General features: G+C 34.9%; 1 protein-coding gene across 1 annotated transcript in view; it reads right to left on the reverse strand.

Moving 5' to 3' along the window:
* Nucleotides 1–25,188, reverse strand: part of L3MBTL4 (L3MBTL histone methyl-lysine binding protein 4) — a 435,253-nt gene that overhangs the window by 209,852 nt on the left and 200,213 nt on the right. The window contains 2 exon segments of the mRNA XM_044666781.1: nt 2,892–2,925; nt 19,241–19,267. Coding sequence (XP_044522716.1) covers nt 2,892–2,925; nt 19,241–19,267 — 61 coding nt within the window.

A 25,188-nucleotide genomic window follows, 5' to 3' on the forward strand; every position in this document is an offset into this window, starting at 1 on the left:
TTCTGGAGGGTAATTTGGAATTTTGCCTAAAGGGTTCTAAAACTATAACACGTATTCTTAGGTCTTGTAGAGATCATATACCAAAGAAATCAAAAAAGGGAAAAAGACCTACTTGTACAAAAATATTTTTAGCAACTCTTTTTGTGTGGCAAAAAAATAGGAAATTAAGGAGATATGGGGAATGGATGAATAAATTGTGGTGTATGATGGTGATGGAATACGATTGTGCTATAAGAAATGATTAGCTAGAGGAATTTTTTCCAAAAAAAACTATAAAGATCTACATGAATTGATGCAAAGCAAAATAAGTAGAACCAGAGAACATTTTCTCAGTAACAGTAATATTGTGGAATAATGAGCAATATAATGATCTGGAACAATCCAGAAGAACTCATGACAAAGAATGCTATGCACCTCCAGTAAAAGAACTGTTGAAGTCAGATTCATCAAAGTCAGATTATCAAAGTATATTATTTTATTAGTTTATTTATGGCTTTATTTGTGCATTTTGATTTTATATTAGTATTTTATTACAACAATGACCTATATTGGAGTGTTTTGCAGGATAATATATGTATAACCTAGATCAAATAGCTTACCATCTCTGAGGAGGAGGAAAAGAGACAATTTTGATCTTATAATTTCAGAAAACACATGATGAAAAATTATTATTACATGTGTAAAGATGAGGCCCCAGGGATGTTAATTATTATTATTAAAATGTAACTAAATGATTTGTGGATACACACACTGGGTTGAAGGAGAGACAGGACCAACCAGGATAGGGAGACAAAGGTTCACTGTTTTAACTGAAACAGGAATGGCAGTTGGCCCAACAGTTACCCAGCTTACCCTGGGTCAGGGTCTATGGAACCAGCAGGCAAAGGTAAAAGGTTATACAGTTTAATTGAGGGTAACTAAATAAAGGATGGGATAGGGGATTCTATACTTGAAACCTAAGGGCAAACCACAGGGGCAGGGAAGGACTTAACTACACTATCCTATTGACCTAAGCCAGGCAGGGCCCAAGGGAGAAGTACTGAAGTCACAGGGAAGGCTCCTCCAAACCTGGTTCCAGCCAGGTTTGGTCAGCACAGTTAAAGGGCCTGAGGGTGGCTTTGGGGTCTCATGGTAAATCCAAGGATGGTCACAGGATGCCAAGAGCCAACTCCACCAAGTGATCCAAGGTACCCAGGTAGGGAGAGTGAGTTTGAAATGCTGTCCACCAGATCCCAAACCACTTCCCTACTTGGTGCTGCTCTGCAGGTCAGTTGTCTACTTGCTGAAAGCCTTCACCTCTCAGGATCCCAGGGAATCTGGATGCACTTTTTCCCTAACTCTGAGATCTCCCAGGGTTAGCAACAGTTAGGTCCAACTACTAATAGAGTCTCTCTCAGAGCATAAGTCCTACTTCCTGCTCCTTCATTCCATCTTGGAATTCTCCAGCCCTTCCTGCTGGGTCCAACACTATTACTAAATTAATTGCTAAATAAACCCTCACAACACATGTAATTGGGAAAATTAAGTACCTTTTAAAATTAATAAAATAGAAATGAAAATAAAAACAATTTTGTTGATATCTTTTGTTTTTATCTTGCCTATATTTCTCAATATAACTCTTCCCTTTCCCCTCCTAGAAAGCTATTCCTAAAAGAAAATGAAATAAAATAAAACAGCTCAGAAAGGTCAACCTAACAAAAGGACATGCAGTATTTTGCACCCAGAGTTCCTAATCTCTGCAAAGAAAGAAAGGGAAGTGCCTGTTCATACTGCTTTCTTACATCAAAGCTTAGTAATTGTGATTTTTGCAGCATTTAGTTTTGATTGTTTTATTTCTATTCTTTCCATCTACACCATTGTGGTCACTGAGCACCTTCTTTTCTATGTTCTATGTATTCTACTTTGGATCCAGTTATATAAGTCTTCTTGTATTCTTGGTATTGATTACATCTCACAGGAGAGTAATATTTAATGTTATTTAGTCATCCCTCAGTCAATGTAGTCTATACTTAAAAAAAAAGTTTAAATCAAAGTTCCTTTGAGACTACAGAAACTCGTATATTTTTATCTTATTTGACCTTTTAATCAACTTTGAATTTTATTGTCTATGGTCTCATGAGATCTCATGAATTCTATGGTGAAAGTTTTATCATTCTTCTCTAATTGTTTTAATACTACAATTTCAAGATCCATTCTTTCTGTCTTTAACTTTATAGCCTCTATTCACTTGTCCAGTATGAAAAAATTAGTACGAATTTTTGTGTTACCTTTCTGTTATTAAAAAATTCTCTTTGCCTTCATTTTTGCTTGAAAATTAAATATGAAAATTTAGAATTTTTGTTGCTAAAAATTCAAATTATCCAAATATGTTAAAAAATAATAGTAGAGACTAAATCATTTCCCTGTTTTTTATTTATTTATTTAGCTTTATTGCTGAGTCTATGTTTGGACATTCCAATCACTGATATTTTGATACTCACTCTGAATTCCTTCCTTCCTTCCTTCCTTCCTTCCTTCCTTCCTTCCTTCCTTCCTTCCTTCCTTCCTTCCTTCCTTCCTTCCTTCCCTCACTCCCTCTCCTCCTCCTCCTCCTTCTTACTCTCTCTCTGTCTTTCTCTCTCTCTCTCTCCTACCATTTTGAGGTACTTTTTAAAGATTGATTTGGATGGACTTTGAGAGAGGTTTCAGCATTCACTGCTACTAAGCTGCCATCTTGGCTCCATCCTAGAATCTCAAGTCATTTCTAAAGAACTTCTATCACAGGAAAGAAAAATACAACAAAAAAGGCTGCTTTCCCCTTCATAATATTTATTACTTCATTCTACTAGTGTCATGAATGGTAACAGGGAATATGCCTAGATAAGGGAAGATCACTTAATGACCACTCAAACTCTGTAGTTATTAAGAGTAGTGACCCTTTTTAAGCTTGAGACTGCAGAATAAAGATACGTTGTTTCATAAATATTTATGACCAAAACAAAAAAGTATTTCCCGATAATAATCTGAAGTAATATAATTAATTAATAATATATAAATTCCTTTGTAACATTAGTGTCTTTGCCCTGTTGACTATTTCCAGTTTATCCTGCATATATTTTGTTTGCATATAGTTGTTTGCATGACGATTTCCTCATTAGACCCTAAAATCCTTGAAGGCAGGGGAGAAGTCACTGTATTTTACTTTTTTAAAAAAATATTCCTATATTTAATTTCAGGAGGCATGGCCATGGGCTCTCTCTCTTGCACGTAGATGGTGTGGGGAGCTGTGTGGGGAGGCGAGCAGTTTGCAGCCACGTGGGGTGAATAGGGACTGTTTCCCCACTTTTCTCTAGCTTTTTAATTTTATATTAATAAATCATTATAAATATCATACTCTGGAGGCAATGAATATTAATTTTAAAATCTACACTTAGCACATAGCACATACTTAATATGTATTAACTTGCTGACTCTTCTCATTTATTGTGTAAAATTATACCATGTATACTTAATAATTACTACTAATAATATTTAATAATCCAAAGTTTTGAAAATTAATTTTCTAATGATAATGAAATAAGTACATATGGCAATCAACTATTGCTTCTTGGGATGTACTATAATAGAAATAGGACTGTATTTTAGGGTCAAAGGACCAGGGATAAAATCATTGCTCTGCCACTTGCTATTTAAATGCTCACTATACTTAAACTTTCGGGGCCTCAATTTCCTCATTTGTAAAATGAAAGGGCTATACTAAACAATTTTAAGGTCTTCTCTAAGTAATTTCTTCCTTTTTTTTTTTACCCCCTCCCTTCTTCCCCCCTTTCCCTCAATTCTTCTACCTTTTCTAATCTTCTCTCTCCTTTGACCCAGTCTTTTTCTTGTTTTCTCTCAATATGGATGTCCAATGTTGATACTAGTTATAAAACATGAATATTGGATGGAATGAGTGGTAAATATCAATATTTAAGATAAGAAAAAATGGAAAACAGAAAGCTGCTATTATATTAAAGGAGGTATAATTATATTTCCAATGAAAACCCAGACCAGTGAAATTATTAAGAAATGATTAGGAGGAAAGGTCTGACAGGAACGATATATATCCTTAGTGTCACATTTTAGTCCTTCATGTCTACATCTCCTCAGTTTCTGTAAGAAATTGGTAATGTTCTTTTTTTTTTTTCTCTATGAGGTTCATTTAATCTAGAGAAACAAAGGAGAAGACTAGGGAGAAAGAAGGAGAGACTAAAGAAGAAAGATGAGGTAACAGAAGTAGAAGAAAAAGGCAAATAGAGAGAAAGGAAGAGAAGAAAAAGCAGGAAGATAAAAAATGCAGTAGAGGAAATAGGGATGTGATAAAGAGATTAATGTAATGGAAGATTTTACAATTCATCATTAAGCATGGCAGTAAGTGGGCAAACTCTGTACATAATCGACAATCCCACAACTTCCAAGGGAAATGGTGTCACAAATAACAGAATTTCATTCCAACAGCTTCATTTGAATATGGGGGACACATTGTAGAAGGCTTTTTCTTGGTGACTAGAACCAGAGTATACAATGAAACAGATGAAAAATAAAGTATTAAACATAACACATCATGGAGGGTATGAAGATCAACCTTATGTCCTTTAATTAAATTCCCAAAGTCCTGATTAACTAAGAGAGAAATTGCAAAGAAATAGAATGAAAAATCATCTCCTTAGATTTCTTACTAATCACATTATTCTGCTTGTGTTGTGTTCTTTAGTCAATACACAGATAAACTTACACATACACTTGTACATAATAATAAGCATGTGATAACATATGATAATATATAATCCAATCAATCAAAATAACAAACATTTATTAAGCACCTGCTTTGTTCCAGCTACTCTGCTAGATTCTGCAGATTCAAAGATAAGAATCTTACATTCAAGAAGCTTACATTCTATTGAGGGGGGAAAAGGCATGTACCTAAGGACATACAAAATATATTAAGATATATATGTAAGCATACAGTTAAGTGCTATATGAAATATATTTTAAAATCATTAACAAAAGAGTATTTTGGGGGGAGAAGAGACACTAACTGAAATTTTCATGAAAAACTTCACATAGGAAATTTGAGAAGCACTTTAAAGGAAGTTAGGGGTCTAAATAGTCAAGTATATGTTCTTGGAGGAAGTACATTCCAGGCACAGTAGAAGGAACCAAAACTGCAGACAGAATATTGTGTACAAATAAAAGCAAGAAGGTCAGTTTGATTGGACTACAAACACTTAAATTCAATATGCTATTTAATAATCCAGGGGGGATAAAGGATGAATAAGACACTGACCTATGATCAAGGAACCTAAGTGCCTGGAACATAGTAAGCCCTTATGTTTGGGCAGCTAGGTGGTGCAGTAGATAGAATGCCCAGCCTGGACTCAAGAAGACTCATATTCCTGAGTTGAAATCAGGCCCCAGATACTTCCTAGCTATGTGACCATGAGCAATTATTGGCCTTAATTTCCTCATCTGTAAAATGAGCCACTGAAGGAAATGGCAAAATGACACCAGCAAAACCAGCATCATTTCTCTTCCAAGAAAACACCAAATGGGGTCAGAAGGAGTGGGACACGGCTAAAACGACTGAAAAACAAAACCATCTGATCTCTTCTTCCCCTTCCTAAATGAGAATGAAAAGCAAAGGATTGTTAATTCTGGAATTCCTTATATAGTGAATAAACTCAGAGTAAGAATCTGAGGAATTTTTTTTTAATTATAGGAATTCTATTTCTTATTTTTTTCCTCACAGAAATATTTCATCAGCTTTCATTTCTTCCCTACATATTCTATCCTAGAAAATCACAATGAATTCCAAAGCTTCAACTACTAATTCTATATATAAATCTAAAACTCCAGATCAAGCCTCTATCCCAAATTTCAGATATGTAACTCCATATCCCTCTTGGACAACAAGTACACCTGGACATCTCACTGGTCAACAAATTCAAATTAAGACTGCCTGAGTCTTTTCTCTAAATCTTCATCAGGGTATACTTTTATCTGTACAGTCAGAAACAAAACTATTTACACAAGACAACTCTTTAAATCCTTAATGCTTTTATGTATCGAATGATGTATCAACATCTTATGCCCCTCCAAGATTGTAAAACCGAGAGAGGAAATGTTTGATTTAATCTAATGTGTATCTTCCCCAAAGCACAGTGAAGTACTAAGTACATAGTACAATACTAGTGCAACACTAAGCATTTAATTAATGTTTATTGTTTTCTATTTTATTTTCTCTTCTTTTGAGGTTTTGTTGGAGGCTGAGGTATTATTGTTCCTATTTCTCATCTTTGTATCAGAGCTAAAGCCATTAGAAATGCAACCTCCACATAAGTGAAGGGCAAGAGAATAAGGGCAAAAGAACCTGAGGGTTAAAATCCCAGTTTTGTCATTTACTAACTTGGGCAAGATATTTTACCTTAGGTGCGACCTTAAGCAAGACCATTTTATCTCATTTTCTTCATCTGTTAAATGAAAGGACACACAGCTTCTTTCTGTCCTAAATCTGGCAACTAGGTAGAAGAGCAGATAGGGTACCAAACCTGAAAATAGGAAGACACATCTTCCTGAGTTAAATCCTGCCTCAGACACTTACTAGCTGTGTGACCCTGGGCAAGCTGCTTAACCCTGTTTGTCTCAGTTTTCTTATCGCTAAAATGAGCTGGAGAGGGAAATGGCAAAACACTCCAGTATCTTTGTCAAGAAAGCCACAAATGGGGTCATAAAGAATCAGACACAACTAAATATAACTAAACATCATCAGTCCTAAATCTATGAACCTATGACACCCAAATGAATAAAACAATTCTGTTCTGATTTAAAGCAATGCTTTAAGAAATCAGTTCTTAAAAGTCTAAACATTTGGTATAACAACAAAGGGAACACTTAAGTTTTTAATTCAAATACATCTGTAAGATGTTACATAGAATAAAGGCTTACTACAAGTAATATGGCTTCACAAAACAATGAGAAGCAATAGAGAAGCAAAAACAAATCTGCAAAGATCTTCTTATTAAAAACCAACTATCGGGGCAGCTGGGTAGCTCAGTGGATTGAGAGTCAGGCCTAGAGACGGGAGGTCCTAGGTTCAAATCCGGCCTCAGACACTTCCCAGCTGTGTGACCCTGGGCAAGTCACTTGACCCCCATTGCCTACCCTTACCACTCTTCCACCTATCAGTCAATACACAGAAGTTAAGGGTTTAAAATACAAAAAAAAAAAAAAAAAAAAAAAAACAACAACAACAACAAAAAAAAAACAACTATGCCAAGAACACTTTTAAATGAAGACTGAAAGATAGACATCAAATGTAAGATCGAACACATTTCTCAGCTTTTCTATTATAGTCTATTCTAATCCTCATTGGGAATAAAACCAGGATATCTGAATGAAGATTTCACTTCATAATGAATCATTTGAAGAAGGGCCCCAATTTAAATGAAAACATGCAAAAGAATTAGAGAAGCACATAGAATATTCTACAATGGATGGGTAGAATTTTTCACTGTTGGAGGGCCTAAGACTAAGACTGTTGATTCCGTGAAATACAGAAATGTAAACTGCATGAAACTGTGTAGTCATCTAATTCCCATTTATTAACATGGGAATTATGGAAAGGAACCTCGTTCTGGTCAGGTCTTTGGCATGGTTATGAGAATTTGTTTACAAAATAAGATCTTCTTTTCGAAATGGGCATATAAAATCCAAAATCATGTTAATAAAATATATGATTTGAGATTCATGTTTGAGAAAACAGCACCTCTTCTGGTTTTTAGTATGCTTGGAATAATCAAGTTACACAGCAAAAAAGAAAGAGAGGAGGAACAGAAACACATTTAAGTTGTTTAGGCTCATACATGTTAATAATGAAATTTTCCCATTAGTGCTAATGAGTTGTGCCTGTTTAACTGTAGCATCTCTGTGAAAGGAAAGATTCCAAATATTGTAATTGCTTTTCATACTTAATTGAATTTGTTTGTATATTGGCATTTTTTAAACAATGTCTCCCCAAAAGCAATTTCAGGAAAGATACAATAATGAGAAAGCACTTAACAGACCTGGATATATGGACAGACAAAACAAAGGAAGATAGACAGGAGACTGTAGAGGAATAAAAATTGCTTTCTCATGTTTTGTGAATGCTTGAATATTATCTGATTAGAATTAGAGGCCAATATATTCATAGATCATGAAGTGAATTGCCTTCTGTGTTTTCAGAGACTCTATGTGAGAAGAGAACAAAGACCTGAGGGGAAAGGTATTCAAAATAAATATGATAAAAACACCTCATTATGTTACAACCAGATACATGCAAAATTCCATTTCTACTAGTGTAAAAAAGATTTTATAAATGAATTTTAGGGCAGCTGAGTGGTTTTAAATGGGAAAGTGAAAATAGTAACTAAAAAGTAAGAAAACAACAATCACCAAAACAAAAATAAGTAAATAAGGCAGTGTAACTACCTGCATTGAGGCATTATAGTACAGTAGAAAAGATGCTCTAGGAGGCATTTGGGAGTTTGCATCCTATCTCCTATTTAGTAGCTCTGAGACAGAGCACATTCTTTATTTCTCTCAATACGTCAGGCAACTCTCTATGGCTATTAAAGACAGATTGGTGTGTGCAATGGTAGAGGAAATTCCTGTACTAATGAAATCAAGTGTTTTTTGATATACAGACATCCCGAACGATAGATGTTGCCAAGCTGGACGGATAGATTACATGTCACATATCAAAGTCAACATCCAAAGAGAATTTGATAGGTTAAAATGTTGGCCTAACTAAGTGAACAAAGATGAGAATTTAACAGAGATTAATCAATCAATAAATATTTATTTAAGTACCTACCACTGTGCTAAGTACTGGGATAAATGCAAAGTCTTGCATGTAAGAATTTTTAAAAATTTCACAAATACTGCCTGTGGGGAGTCATAACTGAACAAGATTGCTCCTATAAAACTGATGTAGAAGTTTTCAATAAAAGTCAAGTTTGGAAGCTGACTTTTTTTTTAAACAAAAGAAAATATGCTTTAATCTGAACTCAGAGTTGATCTGCCCTCTATGTGGAGGTGGATCACTTGTTCCATCAAGAGGCCTTTGGAATTAGGTTACGCAAACTCTTAAAAACCATCTCTGGTGTGGTGGGATAGCACTATATTTCAGGAATCTTTAAGTATATAGACAATCAAAGGAAAATAGAAATTCTTTTAGAATGAGGTTTTTTTTAACCTTTTTCATGCCATGGGTCTCTTTGTTAAGAGTTTGGTGAAGCTGAAAGCTGAAAACTAGTTGGTATGCATGGTGACAGATTTCTTTTTTGGCAGTCATGTTTTCATTGTTTGTCAAAAATCAGTGGATACACACAGAGCATTTATTTTCTAAGCCATCATAAGAAATGGCACATCCCAATGGAGCATAGGTACATTTCATCAGTCAGGTGCAGCGCATAGCAAATTCATGTTCTTCATTAGTTATTAAGGAGTTCCACCATTATCAGTTTCCCAATCTGAGAAGAGCTCACTATCATCCTTTTATCTTTACACCAGTCCATGCAGCACACTCTGTTCTTGTATCCATCACAAACTGATCCAGAGACTCCATTCATTCAGTTACCTGATGCAGCTCCATATCCAAGAAAGCAGTATTAAGAAAGATATGATAAGAAGTAGGTAGATATCTCAACTGATTGAGAGGCAACCCTGTAGAAAGGAGGTTCTTGGTTTAAATCTGGCCTCAGACATGTCCTAGCTGTGTGACCCTGGGCAAGTAACTAGCCCTTACCACTCCTCTGCTTTGGAACCAATAACAAAGTATTGATTCTAAGATGGAAGGTAAGGATTTTTTTTAAAAAAAAAGAAAAGAAAAGAAAGACATAATGCCCAGATGTCCAACTTGTCTGGGAATTTTGTGATCACTTCTGTGGTCATGCATTATGCAAATTAATGAGCCAGAAAGTGTCCAGTGGAAGATAACCAGGAGAGTGAAGGGTCATGAAATCATGATTTATGAGGTTTGGTGGAAGGAAGTAGGAATTAAAAAACAAAACTGGGAAGGATATGTTGAGGGTGGTGAAAAGCTATGTAAGGGAGATAGAAAAAAAATAAAATACATTTTGAGTGTTCAAGGCTGTCGCTCACAAGAGATGTTAAACATGCTCTTTTTTTGTCTACAAAGTAGAACTAGGAAGAAATTATAGAGAGGAAGAATTAGGCTTGATATAAGGAAAAACCTTCCTAAAAGGTAGGAAGAGGAGGAATGTGATATAACATTTCCCCCTCCCTAGATATTGTGAAGCAAAGATGGGATGAACACCTATTGAGAAGAGAGCCAAGTTAAAAAATAAATGGACAAAGATGCCTCTTCAAAGGCTCAGATTCTGTGATCCCCTAAACTTAGATATCTAACAACAATTCTTTTCATCAAGAGCTGGTCAAAGAATCTCCCTCTTGAAAAGACAGAGTTTAATTGTGGGAATAGAGTTGGAAATGAGAATGTTTGAAAGAAAAGAATATAGGCATAACTTTTCACTCTTTAAAAATCCCATATGTAACACATTCTTGATGATTTCATCAGTTCCCAGGAGTTCAATTATCTTTATAAGTTGATTCCAAGAACTATATATCGAGCTCTATTCTTCTCTTCTGCTCCAATCATGCATCACCAACTGTTTTCTGGAGATATTAAACTGGATGTCCCATAGGCATCTCACCAAAAACATGTCCAAAGTGGAATTTATCATCTCTCCCCCTTCAAATTCGCTCTTCCGAAATTACCATTTACTATAAAGAGGATAATCAACCAGGCTCAAACTTCTAACATCCAGTTGTAGACTAAACTATTACAGTGGTTTTCTGGTTGCTCCCACAGCCTCAAGTTTCTCCTTACTCCAATCCATCCTCAACTCAATTGCCAAAACGATTTTCTTAAAATAAACTCCAGTTGTTTCCTATTATCTCTAGGGTCAAAAATGAAATCCTGTTTGGCTTATACAATCCTTTATAAACTGCCACCTCCATGAACTATGCCATCCATTGACAATGACCTTCTTGATGTTCCTCAAACACATCACTTCACTCTGTGCACTGGCTGTTTCCCCTCCCATCCCCAGGCATGGGGATGAATAGACTTCTCTTTCACCTCTGCTTCTTAGCAGCCCTTTCTCAAGGCGCAACTCAAATTCTTTCTTCAAAAGGTCTTCAGGTGGCAGCTGGGTAGCTCAGTGGATTGAGAGCCAGGCCTAGAGATGGGAGGTCCTAGGTTCAAATCTGACCTCAGACACTTCCCAGCTGTGTGACCCTGGGCAAGTCACTTGACCCCCATTGCCTACCCTTACCATTCTTCTGCCTTGAAGCCAATACACAGTATTGACTCCAAGATGTAAGGTAAGGGTTTTTTAAAACAAAACAAAACAAAACTGTCTTCAGCCTGGTCCTCTTTCCCCTTTCCTTCACTCACTCCCCATAGTGCTTCCTTCTGAGAGTGCCTCCCACTTATATTATACAGATTCTGCACATACCTAGTTATTTGTATGTTATCTTCATCATTCAAATGTGAGCTCTCTGGGTGCAGAGACCAAGATTCCATATTTATTGATATTCCAAGTACTTAGCACATGCCTTGCACACAGTAAACAGTAAAGGTGTGTTGACTGATTCTATGTCTTTAACATTTCTTGCAATTGTACCCTTCATTCACAAAGCCAAACTGTTAAATTCTGGCCCTAATGGCATTTTTCCTAGCAACAGCTTCCTGCCTCCACTCTATCCTACCTCTAATTTATTTCCCTAAAACCTATTAAATTTCTATTCCTAAAGTGTAGGCCTTACCATGTAAGTCCTCTACTAAAGAATTTCTGCTGTTTTTCTTTAACTATAAGAAAAAAAAAACTACTTTACATAAGGCCTTTACTGATTCCCTGCTTACTAGTACCCTCTAATTACTTTGTATAAAACTTGTATTTATTTATACTTAAACACATTTGTTTCCCCCAATAGAATACAAGCTTCTTGAGGGCAAAGACTATTTCTTATGCCACAGAGTCTTACACAGTATGCTCTAACAAAAACTTACTAAACAAATAGACTCTGCAGAGAAGATTAGAAATAACACTAAATATCTAAATTTGTACTTTTATTGCAACTGTAATTTTAGTGGCCCTGAATTTCCACAGTACTTTTTCACCAGGACAGTAAGAATGCCAGCTGTTCTGTTCAGAAGCTACATAAAAATTTTATAGGCAGTTTCTCTGACCTTATTTTCAAATATTGTGAAATGACTTTAGTACTGATTGATTAAATGAACATCAAAATATTCATTTTTAATGAGTTTGCAATTTGTTTGTATGTATTATGGAAGAATGGTACATCAATCACTCAGTATGAATGTTTAGATAAAGATGCAATTACACATTTTAATTTATTTAGTGCCTTTGTAATGAATTTGATGGTATTCATTCTGATACTGGGAATTAGTCTTTTCCTTCAAAAGGCTTTTTAGGAAAAAAGATAAGTGTCCCAACTATACTAGTTTTTGAGCATCTTTTTTTGCATAAAAAGAGAGCTCTGATTGTTCTTTGCTTAAGAATCAGTAGTTAACAATGTACATTTTAGAAAATGATAACTAAAGAAATAATTGAAGAATTGTAAGCATGAATTGGAGTTAGAAGGCACCTTGGATGGGCTGTCAAGGGCAATCACGTACAGGTGATTCCTTGGCAATACAGACAGAGCTGATCAGCTGCAGATGGGGACACAAGTTGAAGTTAAAGGGTGTCATTACATGCATAATGATATTTTACTGGTAAATACAAAATAATTGCAGGAATCTTCACAAGCCTCTCTAGGTTTGGTGAATCACTGATAAGGAAATCATCTGAGATAATTGTGCAGGTGACTGGGGAAAGACAGGGAGCAGTTAGTAAAACAGGATGCCAGGAATTATAAATGTGCATAGATTATTGTGCAAGAGTGATTGCCCACACATTCACAATTTCTCTCCCTCCTTCTCTCTCTCTCTTCTATGATGGGACTACAATTTTAAAGATTTATAAACTACTTCGTTAATCCAAGGTATGTGTTAACATAACAGATTAGTAATTTGACTGGAGAAATGTACGGCTGTCAAAGTTCACAATCCTAGTAGTTCCTTCAATGAGAGTTGTTGCATCAGGGGAAAATATATCTCTTCACTATAGAAAGATATAAAGGGACTAAGCTATTTTAGAATTTGTGATTGATAAGGCTACAAATACTAAGTACAATCAAATATGGGTCTTAAGATTTTCGAGGAATAGAGTTCATACATCATAATTAGGATGGGTAGGGCATTAAGGCAAAAGACTCTAAAAGGGAATTCACCTGAAGAATATGACAGAAGGCTCTCAACAACCAAAAATCTTAGTGATTAAATAACAATTGATTCAGATCAGGAAAATGGAGAACTGTCTAAAAAGATGGATGTGTCTGAACAGATAATTCATCAACTAAATTGAGATTAAAGAATACATACATGGGATGGGAAGCAAAACTAAAGACAAATACAAAGGAGTGGCATGTTTCTATTCAATTGAATAGCATTCAGGACAGTAAAAGCTGAAATCTATAATAAAGTGGATAGATAGATGGAAAGATGGATACACAGAGAGCATCTTATTTTTTTATGTTTTAAGTATGTTTTTACTGATATCTTTTTTTTTACATTATTTTTGTTTCCATAGTAGATTATTTCCTCCAAATGAACTAGTTGTAAAAGAACTAGTAAAGTAGATGGAGGAAAACCAACTAATCTGGGTGGATTTACAAGCCAATTCCATTCAACTTTAAAAGAACAATTAATACCAATATTCACATTATTCCCACATTGAGAAATTTCTCTTAGGAGGTGAATATAGTCTTTTATTTTCTTTTCCTTTTTCAACCCTTGTACTTCGGTGCATTGTCCCATAGGTGGAAGAGTGGTAAGGGTGGGCAATGGGGGTCAAGTGACTTGCCCAGGGTCACACGGCTGGGAAGTGGCTGAGGCCGGGTTTGAACCCAGGACCTCCTGTCTCTAGGCCTGACTCTCACTCCACTGAGCTACCCAGCTGCCCCTGAATATAGTCTTAATACCTAAAATGGGGAAGGAGAACTAATTACAAATCAATACTATTAGTGAATATTAAGTCAAAAGTCTTAAATAAAATTTGAGCAAAAATATCACAGCAATTTATTTTTAAAAATCATTTGCTACAATCAAGTTTAATTTATACTAGGGATTCAAGGATGATTCTATTGTGGTAAAACAGTAAACACAACCACATTTGCAAAACAAAAGAGGGGGCAGCTGGGTTGCTCAGTGGATTGAGAGCCAGACCTAGAGACAGGAGGTCCTAGGTTCAAATCTGGTCTCAGATACTTCCCAGCTGTGTGACCCTGGGCCAGTCACTTGACCCCCATTGCCTAGCCCTTACCACTTTTCTGCCTTGGAGCCAACACACACAATATTGACTCCAAGACAGAAGATAAGGGTTTATAATAAAAATCAAATAAACAACCAAACAACCAAACAAATAACAAAACAAAACAAAAACAACCTACCTAACTACTATAGTCAAAGTTTGGGGGCTGAAGGGGAGGGAGAAGAAGAAACCTTTAACAAAATATAACCTTCTTCCCAAAAACCTTAGAAAGGATGGACTGTAAGATCTTTTATAAATATTATAAAAAGGACTTGAAATATTGTGGATAAGAGGAATGTTAATAAAGGGAGAGGACCCCAATAGCAATTATTATACACTAGGACTATTATTCAGTAGCACTACTCAAATTTTATTTTACTACTGTTCTTTAAGGAGATAAATAAATTTCTGAAAAAGAAACGACAAAATGCCCAACAAAAGATGGGAAACACAAAATAAATGGGATGGCAAGAGTATGTGGAGAAAGACTTTGTGATAATTAGAATTGCTCATAAGTAAATTGGGAACCTTTTGATTCTTAAGATATGATTATAAAAAAAGTTAAGCCAATAATGCAAAATCACAAAACATAAAAAACTAATCTCTTCTTTCATAAATCAAAGTTAAGACACAATGTAGAACTATAAGATTCATATTAAAATCATGGCTTTACTGCTTATAATATGTGTGACTATAAACAAACCACCATCTTCCTGTTTTTCTTTATTGATTCTTTCATCAATAAATGGTATGGGATTAGATAAATGTTAAGATCCTTTCTAACTCGAAATCCTAATGTTAGACTGGAAGGAAGAATAGTGATCATTTAGTTTACTCCAATGAGGAAACTGAGGCTTGGAGATGTTAAGTAACTTGTTAGATTATGGCTAAGCTAGAAATAAAAGAAAAGCAAGTCACAAGACACTGGGGCTCAGAACTGGCACTAACGTGAAATTCTGAAAAATAGAATCAACTGGTTTTTAAAAGTTGTTACCTTGGAATGGCAGAATGAGATGCATTTTTTTTAATGGCCAATATGCAGATTTGTTTTGCATTTTTATACTTATATGTGTTACAAGGCCTTGTTTTCCATATCATTTTTTTCTTCCCCTAGAGCAGTGATGGGCAAACTACTGCCCTCAGGCCAGATGTGGCCCCCTGAAATGTTCTATCCAGCAGCACAACATTATTCCTAATCTCAGGAATACAATGAGAAGGATACAATTCCAGGAAACTTCAAGAGTTGCCTTAGAAACAGACTGACAGATGAGCATTTCCTTTACTTTGGCCCCCTCTTTAAAAAGTTTGCCCTTCACTGCCCTAGGGTGAAGTTGAATGGGTAGGAAAGGAGAAAGGGAAAATGGAAAAATAAATATAAATTGGGGCAAGTGAAATAATCAATTTGCACTACAACTTGTCAGAGAGAATGAGAAAAACAGAAACCAGCATGATCATTATCACCAAGATATGTAAGACCTTTACCTTATACATTCTGAGAACTGTGCATTTGGCCAATCTTCTCTGAATCAGCCAACATTCCAGGGAACCAGAGTATACAGTCACTGGCAGCTTTCACAATGACCCTGTGTGTGTGTTTTTTCCCCTCTCTGGAATTTTTAATGCATTTTTATAGAATGGGAGGAGGGAACAGATGATTTCTTTGAGACTGGCCAATATTTCATCTGGATTGTTCCCAATGTGCCTAATGCACAACCAATGATGAAAGCCTTCCTGCAAGTCCAAAATTCTTGAGGATATACTAAGAAAAATCAACTTTGAACATCACAAATGACCTCAAGAAAATCAATTGATGACTGTTGTTCACACAACCCATATAATATTCCCAAGATGAAAGGGGCTCCACTTGGGATAAACAGAAATATCTTTTCATGTATTTGTAGCATAATCTTCCTTATTGTTTGTTATTCTAAATGAAGTCAAAGACACACTGACTACTTTCATCATCAATTGTTTGACAAATACATTGCAGTGTACTATTTATTTTAGATTATGTCTATGATATTTTTTTATGAATTCCAAATCCTTATTCGCTCAGCTAGAGGATCTGAAAATTTTAGTAAATACCACTTGCTGCTTATAAATAGGCAATGCATTTCTTCCATCTGGCACCACACTCATACAAATTAAAACTGGCATGTACAGACACTTAGTTACATTGACAGCAATTAAACTATAATTCAGTGTTCATTAGTGAACCCAGATGAGGCTAATACTAGTTTTTTTTTAATTAAAACCCTTACCTTCTTAGAATCAATACTGTGTATAGGTTCTAAGGCATAAGAATCATAAGGGTTGGGCAAAGGAGGTTAAGTGACTTGACCAGGGTGACACAGCTAGGAAATGTCTGAGGTCAGATTTGAACTCCCATTTCTAGGCCTGGCTCTCAATCCACTGAGTCACCTAGCTGTTCTCTAATAGAGTAGTGTGTTTTTTTAAGGATATATCAAATGATAACCTTGATTTAATAACTAAAATTATTATTTAATATTTTGAATTAAAATTTAAAAGCATCTTCTTATGGATAATCAAGTATTATGAGGAATGATTCAAATAAACAGAAAAGAGAAAATTCACACAGCTTGTTCTCCTGTAACCATTCAAAATTCTGAAGACTGCACATGGGCTGGTTTAAAGGGTGGTTTCTGTTTTGCTGGGGAGCTGGAGAAGTGGGGAAGAGGAAGGAAAACAATTATCCCAAAGTCAAAGAAACAGAGATGATCCAGATTGTCTTTTTTCTATTGTCTATTTTCTCATCTAACACAGGAATCTGTTCTCCAGCATATCTGATGGATGGCCGTCCTGTCTACTTGGATACTACATCATTCTCTCATTCTCACTGAGACTTTACTGTAACCTTTTTATTCTACCAAGAGATGCCTTCCCTCTAAGCATCATTCAAGTTCATTATCCACAGGACAGCCAGTCTATCTGACATTAAAAGAGGTTAAATGAAAATGCAGCCAATCTACTTGTTGCCCCAAAATGAAAACAATTGTTTATGCCTAGTTTTTCTTATCTCTTCCTTTCTTGTCATTTTTTTAAAAACTGGGTCTCTCTGAGTCTCTCCTACTTTCCAGGCCATTCATGGACTCATTCCATTCTTAGTAAGATGAGAGCTCTGACCTGCTCTGTTTCTGTCCTGGACCAGTTTGTTCCTTCTTAGACCATCTGGAGGTCCTCATGACTGGAGGAGTAGGGAGCATCAAATTAATACTAAATTTAATGTAAGCACCTAATTAATAGTCCAATAGAACTCAGGAGGTCCCTCAGCCTCTCTTGTAGCTAGGATTATAGAGTGAGTTTATAAGTGTTATGTCTCTTCACTGAAAAAATAAAGGGGGGGTTGGTAGAATGGGTAAATGATGTATCACTAAGGTATCTAGCTGGGGATTCAAACTGGGTTCTTAACTTTTAGTGATGTGCCAAACCATGAGATCTGGGTAAGAATACTCAAGGAGAGGCTGATAGATGACATAACAAAGTTTATTAACAAACTGGGACAGGTAGGTAAGGGAGTGAGAGTAACTAAATTAAACACAACTTGGAATCCCTCCCCCAAGGTCCAACAAAATGACACTACTTTGACCACACTAAAAATCCCTCAGCTGCCTAATTAAAACCTAACCAGAGTTCCTATTGAGATGTTAAAATAAAGGAAACTGGAAGGTGAACAGGTCCAGCTGAATAGATTTGGGGTGTCATGTATATTGTCCTCCAAACAGGAATACAGTTGGATACAGCCAATAAAATCCAATTTGGAGAGGGAGTAAGGATACTGACAAAAATGTCCACCTATAACTCGACCAAACTCCAGGCAAAGATCTCTTGATGGTAACTGATTTCTCCAAAGAAGGCTATAAAGAGAAAAATAGCTATCCCCCCCATCCAAGAGAAAGTCCAGGGAGTAACTGACTCATTCAAGCCACCCTCTCAAAGTTCTGGAATCTTTTTTTTTTTCCTCTGCCTGTAATCACCTTCACTTTGCTAATTCCCTATAGTATACTCCAGGCAACTCCATACAACCTTATTAGAGATTCTGGGATAATAAATAAATTCTGCAACAATGAAACGTTTCCTAGTGAACTTTTGGAAACCACAACTTTTCCGCCAGCAAAATGGTTATATTTTTATCTCCAAATGCCTAGTTGACAATCAGGGAATAAGATGAGCTCATGGAAAATCAGCCTTTCTATCTCTCAATGCTCACCTGAGATGAGACAGGCATAGTATCAGAAATTTGGATAGAAGGAACCTCAGAAGTCAGGGAGTCTACCAATTCATTTTAAAGATCAAGAATTAAGACAGTCCTAAGAACAAGAGACTTAACCCAAGCTTTCACAGGTATCAATCAAGTAGCAGACCTGGGATTTGAGCTTGGGTCCTCTGTCTCCAAATAAAAGCAGATTTTCAATAGACCAGATGTTTTTTAAGAACTCTGACATGCTATTGATAATGACTCTGTTTGACTGTGCTTGTATATGGAATCACCTTGCAAAGTTTAGTTTTATTATGTTGAATTTAAAGTTAAAAATAAGAATATTATTTCTCTAGCACCTTGCAACAATCTAAAAGATATTCTTCAAATAGGTGATGTGGCTGAAACATTATAATCACGGGCTATGGAGTAAAAAATACAGTGAAGTAATCAGTTGCCTCCAAGTCTAAACAACTTCTCTGAATTCTTTTTCCAGTGAAATATTGCTTCTTATTCCACACTTTCACACCCTTGTGCAGTACCAACTGTGTAATCTACTAGTTACTTTAATATTGTGTAGACACAATATGAACTGTTTTCTATCAGACTTGGGTGAAATAGACTTTTGGGGATCAAGCTAATAACTAACAAAATGTTCTCTAAATGCCCTACTTATAATTAGAGAGACTGTTCCCCAAGTAAAAGCACTCATCATCAACCATCAATTTTTCTTTATCACATCAATAGAACTATTTTGCCAATGGTTTGGCAGAAAATATTCATAGTTCATAACCTACATGCCTTTGCCAATGTCTTTCAACTCAGTCTTTTATAAAGCTTCTACAAAACACACAAAGTGCCTTCAAATAAATTTCAGATAATTTGAGAATGAGTGAAAAATGTGGGCTGCCCACATGTTAAAGTTCACTTTACCAAGCTTCAATCAATAACCATGAATATGAGATAAAAAATATATGGATCTTACCTAATTTGATAAATAAATATAATCTGTGCCCACATTCTAATTCAATCATGGATTTAATAGTCATGTAAAAATAGCCAGATGTCATCCCTCTTATTCATTCATTCTTATTAAATATGGATTTCAATAATATTCAACAACCCTTTCTTTCATTTTTGGTGGTGAATGGAAGATCTCACAAAGTTCCTCCTAACCACTGAACCTGGTGTGAAATTCAATAATTGTATCATTCCATATGCATGTGGATTTTGCTACTCCTCTTGCTTTAAAATTCAGCATTGAGGGGGCAGCTGGGTGGTTCAGTGGAGTGAGAGCCAGGCCTAGAGATGGGAGGTCCTAGGTTCAAATCCGGCCTCAGACACTTCCCAGCTGTGTGACCCTGGGCAAGTCACTTGACCCCCATTGCCTACCCTTACCAATCTTCCATCAAGGAACTAATACACAGAAGTTAAGGGTTTAAAAAAACAAAACAAAACAAAACCAAAAAAAAAAAATTCAGCATTGAAGGAGGCAACTAAGAGGCTCCGTGGATTGAGAGCCAGGCCTAGAGAAGGGAGGTCCTAGGTTCAAATCTAGCCTCAGACATTTCCTAGCTGTGTGACCCTGGGCAAGTCACTTAACCCTCATTGTCTAGCCCTTAATGCTCTTCTGTCGTGGAGCCAATGCACAGTATTGATTCCAAATTGGAAGATAAGAGTTTTTTTAAAAATCAGCATTCTATTTTTACTTTCATCTCATAAAAAACTTAGGTCAAAATTCATTTTTCCCATAAGTATTTTCCTGTCCAGTAAAGCAAGTCCTGTCTATTAAGATCCAAGGATTTTATAGTAAGACAGGAACATTTCATATTCATGACTGTTCTTTTATTTAATGATTTTTACTAAATGTCAAAATCTGGTCATGTTAAGAACTAAAAATGTTTTTAGGAGTCATCCATTTCTGTTATACTTTTAAAAGTAAAGAACTATCAGAATTGGTTGTTGTGATTACAGCAGTTGTGTGATGAGTAAATCATTTAAAAACTCTGTCTGCCTCCATTTCCTCACCTAAAAAATGGAGATTATAATAGCAAGTATCCCCCAGGGTTGTTGGAAAGATCAAATGAGATAATAGGTGTAAAGAACCAAGCAAACAGTAGGTGGTTATTAAACGCTTGTTTCCTTCTTTCCTATAGTACAGAATAGATGTCGTTAAGGTAGGAAGCACAGCAATGCCCATGAAAATAGAGATGCTAACCACTGCTATAAAGAAAAAAAAAAAAGACTTCAGTATAAAGAAGAAAATACTGAAGATTGGAAACATAATTTTTACAGATCAAACTCACTTTTTCCCCTTTTAAAAAAAACAACAAAAAACTTACCTTCCATTTAAAAATGACAATATTGAATATTGGAAATAGATAATTTTTACTTATCAAACTCACTTTTTCCCTTCTAAAAAAAAAAACACCTTACCTTTCATCTAAAAATGGATATCAAGTATTAGTTCCAAGGCAAAAAAGTGGTAAGAGCTAGGGAACTGGAATTAAGTAACTTGTCCAGGTCTCAAAAAACTAGGAAGTGTCTGAGGCCAAATTTGAACACAGGATCTGATGTCTCTACACCTTGCTCTCATCTAGCAGCCCCTTAAACTCCCTGCTCTACTGAAAGCTATTTCAAATTCATTATAAGAAGTCCAGTAGTGCCTATAAAATCTAGACATCTTCAACAGAATGAAAAACAATTATGCTTCCCATCCCAGTACAATTTGTACTAGTATTCAATAGCTTTTTTAGTTATAAATATGTAATAATTTATAACAAATATATTTATCTAAGAGAAACCAATTCTCACATTACCTATATCCAAAAATTTTTATCTCATTGTTTTTCTTTTTTCATCCTTTTCCCATCGTTCTCCCCTCTCTAAGAAGGCAGGTAATATGATATAGTTTGTACATATATTAAATAATGTATATTTTCCTGTTTATGATGATGTGAAACAATAAGACATTCATTGCTTACAATAGAGAAAAATACATGGAGGAAATAAAGTGAAAATGGTATGTTTCAATCTTCATTCAGACTTCATCAGTTCCTTCTATGGTTGTAGATATCCTTTTTTTTTATATTTTTTTTAACATTTATTAATATTCATTTTTAACATGGTTACATGATTCATGCTCCACCTTTCCCCTTCAACTCCCCCCCCCCGCGCCCCCCCCCCACCCTTGGCCGATGATATCCTTTTTAATCAAGAGTTTCTTAGAGTTTTCCTAGATCCTTTGTTTGTTCACTCACAGTTGTATAGGAATATATATTTAGGGATGGTCTGGTTTTCTAAGGTTAGCTGAAAGAAAATTTTGAGATAAGCCCTGGGAAACGATTCTGGGTAAGAAAGGAATTGTGGGAGTCTAAAAAACTGAAAATAACTTAATTTTACTTCCTTCTTGGATTTGATCCAAGCTGGGAGTGGCTTTTGTCTCTCTGCCTACAATTTCAAGCTGAAGGAGGGGTTTTGCTCTAAGGGATTCTCCCTGGAAGGTCAGGATTTCATGGAGAAATCTTTGGCATACAGGTAGAGGATTTACTTGGAGAAAACCAATTTCACTTAGTCCAGAATTCATCTGCCAGTAGTCCAGGTGCCAGAATTCCTATTGGTAAAGGTAATTCAAAGCTTTTCATCTATAACTTTGGTTACTTAATACAGTAGCCAAACCCAAAGGTTTTCCCCTTTCTTTCTTTATTAATTATTGGTAGGAAATTTAGGTTAAGTCAGATAGCTTCAGAAAGGTTTTAGATATCACAGGGAGGTATAGGTGGAGCCTAGAGAAGAAACAGAAGGCTTCACTTAAGCAGGGAACATAGGAGTTGGGTGGAGGTAGTGTAAAGAGGGTTAGGGTCATACCTATCTAGTTACCTTTATTGCTTTTGTTAAAATAAACTTTATTTCCATAATCAAAGGGTTCCGTGCTTAATTGGCCCTGAAGACTTCCTAGGTGGATTTTAACATCTAACATCCCTCTAGAATACTAGCACATTATAGTTGATCAGCATATATTATTATTATTGAATACAACATTCTGCTCATTTCACTTTGCATCATTTTATATTAGTCTTTCCAGGTTTTTTTTTTGACATCTTCATTATTTATGGCAAAATAATCTTCCATTATAACCATATACTACAACTTTTTCGGCCATTTCCCAACTGATTGACATTCCTTCACATTTTCCAGTTCTTTGCCACCACAAAAAGAGGTCCTACAAATATTTTAGAACATATAAATTTCCTTTACTTTTTTGGTCAACTTGGGAAATAAACCTAATAGTGAAATAACTGTGTAAAAAGGTATATATAGCCAATAACTCTTTGAGTATAATTCCAGATTATTCTCTAAAATCCCTCAACAATGTATTAGTATCTCTATTTTTCCAAATCCTCTCCAATATTTGTCATTTTGGCCTTTTTTATTTTTATTTTTTATTTATCATTTTATACAATCTGATAGGTATGCGGTGATATCTCAAAGTTATTTTGATTTGCATTTCTTTAATAAATGATTGAGAGCATTTTTTCACGTAGTTATATATAGCTTTGATTTCTTCATCCAAAAACTGCTCATATATTTTCATGTCAATTGGGGGTGACTCATATTCTTATGTATCTGACAAAGTTCTCTATATATTTTATATATAAGATCTCTATCTGAAAGATTATCTATACCATTTTCCCCACCTTATTGCTTTCCTCCTATTCTTGGCTACATTAGTTTTATTTGTACAAAACAATTTTCCATTTAATGCATCAAAATTATTCATTTTACATTTCACAATGCATTTTATCTCTTGCTTCTTCATAAATTCTCCTATACATAAGTCTGATAAGTAATATGCTCACTGTTCTTCTAATTTGCTAGTAAAAGTACCATTTACACCTAGGCTATGTATCGATTTTGATCTTCATAAATGATATAAGATATGGATCTATATCTAGTTTTTGCCAAACTGCTTTCCTGTTTTCTCAATAATTTTTATCAAATACTGAATTTATTCCAAGAACGTGGAACTTCACATTTGTCAAAAACCAGTTTACTATTATCTTTTGACTATTTATTTTATGTCTATTTTGTACTACCAACTACTTTTCTATTGCTTAAACATTACCAGATAGTTTTGATAATTACATTAAAATATAGTTTAAAATCTGATACTGCTAAATCTTCCTTCCTTAACATATTTTTCATCATTTTCTTGGATATTATACATCTTTTGTTTTTCCAAATGAATTACATATATGGTAATTATTATTTTTTCTAAGTCAATAAAATATTTTTGGTAATTTAACTGAGATACAATTGAATAAGTAAGTTAATTTAGGCAGGATTCTCATTTTAACTTTATTGGCTCTGCCCCAGTTATAAACAATTAATATTTCTCCAATTATTTAACTCTGAATTTGGGAAAAAAAAGTTTTATGATCACATCCATGTAGTTTTTGGATTTGCTTTGGAAAATATACTACTAAGTATTTTAGTCTACCTTTGGTTAATTTAAATGGGCTATTTCCAAGTATCTCTTCTTACAGGATAGTGATAAATAGAAATGCTTCTGATTTATGTGGGTTTATTTTATATCTTGCTTTTCTGCCAAAATTATTGATAGTTTAAACTGTATTTTAAGATGAATCTCTAGAATTATATAAATGTACATATAATTTCTTTTTCTTCTCTTATTGCTATTGCCTGCATTTTTAGTATAATAAATAATGTTGGTGAAAGTAGGCATTCTTATTTCATTCCGGATCTTACAGAGAAGGCTTATCCGCATTAAAAATGTTTGCTGATGGTTTTAAATATATACTTCTTACTAATCCATGCAAAAATTCATTTATGCATATGTTTTTAACAGGAATGAATGGTGAATGTTGTCCAAAAGCTTTTTCTGCATCTATTGATATAAACACAATTTTTATTATTTTTTCTTGATGCAATCAATTATGCCAATAGTTTTCCTTATAACCATCCCATACCATTTATTGCTATAAATCCTCTTTGCTCATAACATATAAACTTTGTGACAGGTTGTTATAGCTCCTGGTTAATAATTTTATTTAAAATTTTTGCATTTACATTCATTAATTAAATTGGTCTATAATGTTCTTTTCCTAATTTTGCTCTTCCTGGTTTAGGTATCAGCACCTAATAAAAGGTGTATGGAAGGACTCCTTTTCTAGTTTACTCAACAACTTTTTATTTGAAACAAGTCATCTGCTACTTTTTTACATTATGCTTCTTTCTACACATTTCAAAATAGTTTATAAAAACACTAACATTTAACATGCTAAGCACTTGACAATCCTTGACATGCTGATTTACCCCGACCTTTAAGGTGCTTTACATGTATTATCCTCAAAACAGCAATGTGAAGGAGATGCCACAAATATCCTCTTCATTTTATAGATAAGGAAATGGAAATTCATTCAGAATAAGTGACTTGTTCACCATCACACACTGAGCAAGTATCAGAGACATGATTTCCACTCAGGTGCTCCT

The sequence above is a fragment of the Gracilinanus agilis genome, chromosome 1 (assembly GCF_016433145.1).
Source record: "Gracilinanus agilis isolate LMUSP501 chromosome 1, AgileGrace, whole genome shotgun sequence".
Taxonomy (NCBI): Eukaryota; Metazoa; Chordata; class Mammalia; order Didelphimorphia; family Didelphidae; genus Gracilinanus; species Gracilinanus agilis.